Source organism: Eucyclogobius newberryi, unplaced genomic scaffold (assembly GCF_026437365.1).
Source record: "Eucyclogobius newberryi isolate DKJ021-1_F unplaced genomic scaffold, fEucNew1.0.hap1 SCAF_20, whole genome shotgun sequence".
Taxonomy (NCBI): domain Eukaryota; kingdom Metazoa; phylum Chordata; class Actinopteri; order Gobiiformes; family Gobiidae; genus Eucyclogobius; species Eucyclogobius newberryi.
In genome coordinates, this window is record NW_027315835.1 from 8,614,264 (window position 1) to 8,621,924 (window position 7,661).

The 7,661-nt window shown below is 43.3% G+C and overlaps 1 protein-coding gene and 1 long non-coding RNA gene across 4 annotated transcripts; one reads left to right on the forward strand and one right to left on the reverse strand.

The window, feature by feature from the left end:
- The first annotated feature begins 660 nt into the window (after positions 1-660).
- Positions 661-7,447, forward strand: dusp29 (dual specificity phosphatase 29). Its single transcript, XM_072455629.1, has 4 exons — positions 661-746; positions 1,779-1,980; positions 2,854-3,077; positions 7,171-7,447. Exons 2-4 carry the CDS (start codon positions 1,817-1,819, stop codon positions 7,398-7,400), a joined length of 618 nt encoding a protein of 205 aa, XP_072311730.1. The 5' UTR covers positions 661-746; positions 1,779-1,816; the 3' UTR covers positions 7,401-7,447.
- LOC140368638 (uncharacterized) lies at positions 3,299-4,254 on the reverse strand. Of its 3 annotated transcripts, none has more exons than XR_011928185.1 (4): positions 4,083-4,254; positions 3,819-3,938; positions 3,654-3,740; positions 3,299-3,575 (listed from the first exon to the last, which is right to left on the reverse strand). It is a non-coding gene; the product is annotated as an uncharacterized lncRNA (long non-coding RNA). The 3 variants fall into 3 exon arrangements; XR_011928184.1 differs by having other exon boundaries at positions 3,299-3,608; XR_011928186.1 differs by lacking the exon at positions 3,654-3,740 and having other exon boundaries at positions 4,083-4,252.
- Positions 7,448-7,661: the final 214 nt, after the last annotated feature.

The window sequence follows — 7,661 nt, forward strand, 5'->3', positions numbered from 1 at the left end:
ACCAGGACTAAACCAGGACTAAAACAGGACTAAACCAGGCCTGAACCAGGCCTGAACCAGGACTAAAACAGGACTAAACCAGGCCTGAACCAGGCCTGAACCAGGACTAAAACAGGACTAAACCAGGCCTGAACCAGGACTGAACCAGGACTAAACCAGGACTAAAACAGGACTAAACCAGGCCTGAACCAGGACTAAACTAGGACTAAACCAGGACTAGACCTAGTCCTCATCAAGGCATATCCTAAGTTATTTCTTGGTTTAATATTCATAATTTTGTGTTATTAATTCAATTTATTTGGCAATTTTAGCAGCAATGCACATCAGATTTGAGTTTTGAAGGTCAAGAATATCTAAGTAAATTCTCAGATCTGTGGAGAACACACCACTCACTGTCAGAACGCATGTTTTTCAAGGCTTTGTTGATAATAACGCAATAAACTAAAAAAAACACCTGTAATGAAGCTTTGCAGATACGTTTAATGCAATACTATGGAACATTCCGGGCAAAGCGATCGCCTCCCTGGGGGGGTCCGTCCTGTACTGTGTCCCCTGAAGGCGGCGGACAGGGCCGACTGGGGCCGAGGAGGGCGAGGGAAATACGAGGGGGAACTAAAAATACCCCCCGCACTTCAAGAGCCGCTGATATTATTCCTGTCCCGGACACAGCCAGGGCTAAAGTCCAGCCGTGTCCAGACTTTAGAAATCCACAAACACAAACGAAGATGAAGAGATGTGACCCACGGGTGAGTCCTGCACGTGAACGTAACACGAAGGATGAAATCTACACCTAGAACACCTCGAATAATGACTAGAATGTGAGGTTTTATCCATTGTTGCCATGGAAATTAACAAATATTACATCCTGTTATAGTGAAATGTGCTCAAAATGTTGCCTATAAACAGGAAGCTGACTGAATAGTCCAGGGGTAAATGCTTGATTGAGTTACCTTTAAATGTCAATAGTTATGTAGCAGTATTTTTATCTTTTATTCATATTTTAATACATTGTCAGCTCTTGAGCCTTAGTGTAATGTCACAAAAATGCAATATATTGATTTAAATACTAAAGGAAAGACTCACACCCACAATATAAAACGCACATTTTTACACAGCAGAAGGTAATTTTAAGTACAAAATAATAAGATAATTCACACAATTTATTTATTTATAACTGTAACTTTTCTACTGTAACTTTAAGGTAATTTCATTTTCAGTATCAATATCTGCTTTCAGTTCCAATTTTAGTATTGTTCAGTGTAGAATTGTGTATATATGTATATTTCTATAACCCTAACCCAGGGGTGGGCAAACTACGGACACATGTGGCCCGTTTGTCGTTATAATCCGGCCCACCAAGTAATATTTAAAAAAATAAAATGTTTTCTTTTTTTGCCCTCAGGCATTTGTCTGCACTCGTATCCTTACTAAATATGACGTGAAATTAATTAAATAATAGATTCAATAGCTTATATTTGACATAAAAGTGATATTTTATTTGACATTTAATTTTTTTGATTTTTTTTCACACCAATGATCGTGGGCCGGCCCTCCGCTACTTGCCTGGATTTGAATATGGCCCTCGGAGGAAAATAATTGCCCACCCCTGCCCCTAACCCATACTATATGATACAATGCAGTGTTTTTGTACCTGCATCTAATACTTAACTTAAAAATATATGTATGTGTGTAAAATAGGAGATAAAGTCTGAAATACTTGTTGTAATAGTATTTATCAATGCCCTTGCCTTGCCTGGTATTTCTTATTGCTTTGTCAGGAAACAAACCACGACTGAAAGAAGGTCAAAGAGTGAAAATGTCTGTGAAAAAGTCAAAGTTGGGGTCTAAAGCGACTCCTGAGGCTTCAGAGGACGAGTACGTGACCCCCGGAGGATACGAGCTGGAGAAGATCCTGAACCGCGGCAGTGTGACCTACACTCACGTCAACCAGGTCTGGGACAACGTTTACATCGGGGACGAGTGAGTGTCCGGACCACTCTATATGACACGTGCAATCTGTAAATAATAACTATCAATGGCACAAAAGTCTAATTCTACAGGTAATGACAGTAAAAGCATAATTTTTTTGGTTTGTCTTAAAGTGACAGGTTTTCATGTTTTTTTTTCTAATTATTACTTTTTTGGGAGGGATAGAACCTGTGGTAACTATTTATCACCGTTTTACATCAGTCGAGTTGCAGTTTGTGAAGAAAAATAGAAAAAATAAAAATTAAGGAAGTAGAGCCGAATCCCTCTGTGATGTCATCAATAAGCGACAATTTACTCACATTCCTTAAAGTGCGTATGAAAGTTTTTACGATTTTCTAATTTTGACATTATTTGGTGTGTTTATACCTAGTTTTACATGAATCGAACAGGTATTTGTGGAGAAAACGTTGAAAAATCTGAAGAAAATGACAGGAAGTGACATCACACAAGGGACACTCATTCCAGTCAAAGTTTATGCACGATTTACACAAAATGAACTACTTTTTGACCCTCTAAACATTAATTCAACAAATAAAAGTCGCTCTCATCTATTTTTATTTGTCAAACATTCACATAAGTTTTTGCCCAGTGTTTGCTGGGTCATTTCCTAGTGTGATGTCATCAATTACAAACAGGAAGTGAAATTATAAACCTAAAAAATGAGCTATTCTATGATGAAATGTTTATAACTTTTAGCAAAATTTTAAATATATTTATCTTAACTGCATTTTAGCTCAATGAGTCCAAACTGTCAAAGGCAATTTAAGCTTTTATTTACCAAACTAAAGGTGTTTTTGTGTATTATTACCATTGTGTCATGTGTGTGGATGACTGTGGCGAGCTGACAGATACAAGCGTTTCCAGGGAGACGGCGAGGGACAAGCACAAGCTGAAGGAGCTCGGGATCACGCACGTCTTGAACGCGGCCGAGGGGACGTGGAACAGCGTGGACACGGAGGCCGGTTACTATAGCGACATGGACATGGTTTACTACGGTGTGGTCGCCGAGGACACCACGACCTTTGACCTGAGCCAGTACTTCCACTCAGCGGCCGGATTCATCCACAAAACTCTGAGCGACCCGCAAAGTGAGGAGACAAACGACACTCGGGACTAAACCAGGACTTAACCAGGACTTAACCAGGGCTAAACCAGGGCTAAACCAGGACTAAACCAGGACTAGACCAGGACTAAACCAGGACTTAACCAGGACTTAACCAGGGCTAAACCAGGGCTAAACCAGGACTAAACCAGGGCTAAACCAGGACTAGACCAGGACTAAACCAGGACTTAACCAGTACTTAACCAGGGCTAAACCAGGACTAAACCAGGACTAAACCAGGGCTAAACCAGGACTAAACCAGGACTAGACCAGGACTAAACCAGGACTAGACCAGGACTAGACCAGGACTAGACCAGGACTAGACCAGGACTAGACCAGGACTAAACCAGGACCAGACCAGGACTAAACCAGGCCTAAACCAGGACTAGACCAGGGCTAAACCAGGGCTAGACCAGGACTAAACCAGGACTAGACCAGGACTAAACCAGAGCTAGACCAGGACGAGACCAGGACTAAACCAGAGCTAGACCAGGACTAAACCAGAGCTAGACCAGGACTAGACCAGGACTAAATCAGGACTAAACCAGAGCTAGACCAGGACTAAACCAGAGCTAGACCAGGACTAGACCAGGACTAAACCAGGACTAGACCAGGACTAGACCAGGACTAGACCAGGACTAGCCCAGGACTAAACCAGGACCAGACCAGGACTAGACCAGGACTAGACCAGGACTAGACCAGGACTAGCCCAGGACTAAACCAGGACCAGACCAGGACTAGACCAGGACTAGACCAGGACTAGACCAGGACTAGACCAGGGCTAGACCAGGACTAGACCAGGACTAAACCAGAGCTAGACCAGGACGAGACCAGGACTAAACCAGAGCTAGACCAGGACTAGACCAGGACTAAACCAGGACTAGACCAGTACTAAACCAGGACTAAACCAGAGCTAGACCAGGACTAAACCAGGACTAGACCAGGACTAAACCAGGACTAGACCAGTACTAAACCAGGACTAAACCAGGACTAAACCAGGGCTAGACCAGGACTAAACCAGGACTAGACCAGGACTAAACCAGAGCTAGACCAGGACTAGACCAGGACTAAACCAGGACTAGACCAGTACTAAACCAGGACTAAACCAGAGCTAGACCAGGACTAAACCAGAGCTAGACCAGGACGAGACCAGGACTAGACCAGGACTAAACCAGGACTAGAGCAGGACTAGCCCAGGACTAAACCAGGACTAGACCAGGACTAAACCAGAGCTAGACCAGGACTAAACCAGAGCTAGACCAGGACTAAACCAGGACTAAACCAGGACCAGACCAGGACTAAACCAGGACCAGACCAGAACCAAACCTAGTCCTCATCAAGGCATATCATTATTTGTGATTTCTTGGTTTAATATTTATAATTTTGTGTTATTAATTCAATTTATTTGGCAATTTTGGCAGCAATGCGAAAGTAATGCAGATTAATTTAAGTTGATCAGCCAGGGTTTTAGGTCCAAACCAGGTCCAATTGAAGACTAAACCAGGTCCAAATCAGGTCCATATCACCCACAACTTATTGTTACAAAAGATATCAAAAGGTAATGTTTCTATGACACAAGTTATGTATATGAGGGATGTAATGCAAAGGTTCTGTTGTTTTCTGCACTCCGCGTTTGACATTTACATCTCTACAAAGAGCTTGTGCAGCGTAATCAGGGCCGGCCCAAGCCTTCAGGGGGCCCTAAGCGAAAACATTTTTGGGGGCCCCTCACCACGTCATCAGAATCAGTTTTATTGCCATTGTCAGTAAACAATTCACATATGGGAACTTTCTTCAACGCAAACAAAGCGCACAAAAACTCCAGGGCATCCGTTTGCCAGTTAGTTTATTCTCAGAACCTCGCAAGCTCAAATATTGATAACTTAAATCCCACAATGCAACTTGGTATTCCGCTGACATCACCTCTACTCCCTGTACAAATAACACACGTCCCAGATATGTTTTTGGGCGTATTTGTGGGCGTTAAGGGTCGACAGCCACATTAGCACATTAGTTTAAATTAAGGGGGGGTCTGGGGGCTCTCCCCCAGAAATTTTCAGACCTTTTTTGGGTCTTCTGGTGCATTTTAATGTGGTCCAGCCGTTAAAGTAAGAGTAAAATGTTGAGGTTGTAATGTTATAAAATGATGATGTGATGAAACTGTGCCAGGAGAAAATGACTAAAGCCAGTTATTAATACATTAGTGTACTTAATTACTCAATACAATATTGGCTATGAAAAATAATTATGGTCAAATTGATTCATTTTAACTGAAAATGTAAAAGTAATAGTTATCCTTACTAATTTATCTTTTACAGCTCCCAACTGTTCCTTCTTGCCAAAGTGACAAAACAAGTTATATTAAATTAAACAAATGGCATAAGCATTGCTTGATAACACTCATAAAGCTACACAGTGCAAACATGTTATTCCCAGAGAATGAACAGAACTAGAAGTGAAGGTCCAAACCTCGCTATTGTGAAGAGACTGCGTTTCTGCAACTTTGCCACTTTTGTATAAAAATATATAGTATTATTCTATAACAGACGTAATTTTAATATGTCTGGTTATTTTTCACTATCAATTTATAACAAATAGTCTAATGATGCTTTTTAAATAAATTTAAATGTTTTCTTGCTCTATTAAAAGTTAATTACAATATAGATGTTTGTTCTGATCAGAACATCACACACTGGACTCTGTGTGAAACAATGCTGCGATGTGATTGGCTGATGGACCTTACGTGCATAAACCTTTACGTTCCTCTCAATCCACTTTAAGAAGTCAAAGTAAAACAGACATCACGAGTCACGATTGATCTCACACATGGTGATGTGAGAGAGAGGGACGCAAACTCAAACCCGCTCATCTCTGACTGAGGCTGCACAGGGGCCCGGGACAGGGGCCCGGGACAGGGGCCGCACACTGTTCACTCCAAAGTCTCACGTCAGAGGTTCTGGACGAGACGGCGCTCGTCCGGACCGGATCTCCGCCTCTTAGTGACCCGGGCCATAGACGCCCCTCCCCGGCCTCACCTGCAGCTAACACTCCCGGGCTGGTGTAAATGTGAAGCTTATTATCTTTCATTCAGACATATTATTGTGCGCGGGGCAGAGCTCTCGTCGCCTCCAGCCTGAGCGAACTAACGTGACAGAATCGTGTTGTTTCAAACAGCAGCATTAACCGTCTCTTTGTAAGAGAAGTTCAATACCTGGAGAGTGTTGTTGAGTTTGCAGTTTCTTTACATCGTCAAGAAGTTTCTTCTTTCGTTTTTTGGCACCAGGAGATATATTCCTCTGGACATGAGGACCACGCAGGGACCACGTTGTGTTGTGTTTATGTTTTGCTCTCGAGCTCCTCGCGCACGATGAAGTTGACCAATCAGCGCAGGTTTGGTGTCTTGGTTGCCAGATTGTCATTACAAATAAATGCAGTTTGTGCGTTATATGTTACCGCTGTGTGCGCTGCCGCGCCAGCAGCGCTACTAGTGGCGCACGCTGCGCTTGCACTTCGCATACGACGGGTTGCCAGATTGGGGGCCCTATTAAAGCCTCGGGGCCCTACGCGGCTGCTTAGTTCGCTTATAGGCTGGGCCGGCCCTGAGCGTAATAGTCTGGAATTTAAGTACATTTTTATTTAAGTATATTGTGACGTGTCAGTTCTGGAGTGTCCGCGTGTTTTTCATCGAGGCCAATGTATAAAAACAAATTAAAATACAGTAAAATCATTGAAACGGTTGCATTTAGCAGAGGTTTGATCAGGGCCCCCACACCTATCCTGTTTGTCTCACACCAAAATGTTTGTTTTTGAGGTTTTGAGGGTGAACGGTCTTTAAATTTGCCATAAAAATTGGTCTGAGGGCCACATTTGAATCTTATTTTGGCCCATCTAGAAAACGTTTGTCATTCTTATTCTCATACTATTGTTTCTATCACTACTTCTCCCAAGTTCAGACAAAAAACCGACAGAGTTGAGGTCCAGAAACCACATCCTCGTCTATAAAACACATTAAACAACACAAACTCGTCTTAACGCTCATGCGACATTCCCCCGTCATCAGTTTTTGTTGTTGTGTCCAGATAAGCTGCTGGTGCACTGCGTGATGGGCCGGAGCAGGTCGGCCACACTGTTCTTGGCCTACCTCATGATCTGCAGAAACATGACGGTCGTCGACGCCGTGGAAAGCGTGAAAAAGCGAAGACGCATCGTTCCCAACTGGGGCTTCCTCAAGCAGCTGCGGGAACTGGACATGCGCTTGCAAGAGAGGAGACTGGACGAAGCGCAGGGCAAACACTGCACAGGGGAGTAAACAGGGGAGTAAACAGGAGAGTAAACAGGGGAACAGGGGAGTAAACAGGGGAGTAAACAGGGGAGTAAACGGGGGAGTAAACAGGGGAGTAAACAGGGGAACAGGGGAGTAAACGAGGGAGTAAACAGGGGAGTAAACGGGGGAGTAAACAGGGGAACAGGGGAGTAAACGGGGGAGTAAACAGGAGAGTAAACAGGGGAACAGGGGAGTAAACAGGGGAGTAAACAGGGGAGTAAACGGGGGAGTAAACAGGGGAGTAAA

Bases quoted from the DNA above. Each gene is read 5' to 3' on its own strand.
- dusp29 (XM_072455629.1), top strand. From the start codon at position 1,817: ATGTCTGTGAAAAAGTCAAAGTTGGGGTCTAAAGCGACTCCTGAGGCT. The intron at 1,981-2,853 runs GTGAGTGTCCGG...AAGCGTTTCCAG, and splicing joins AACGTTTACATCGGGGACGA to GGAGACGGCGAGGGACAAGC. The intron at 3,078-7,170 runs GTGAGGAGACAA...TGTTGTGTCCAG, and splicing joins AACTCTGAGCGACCCGCAAA to ATAAGCTGCTGGTGCACTGC.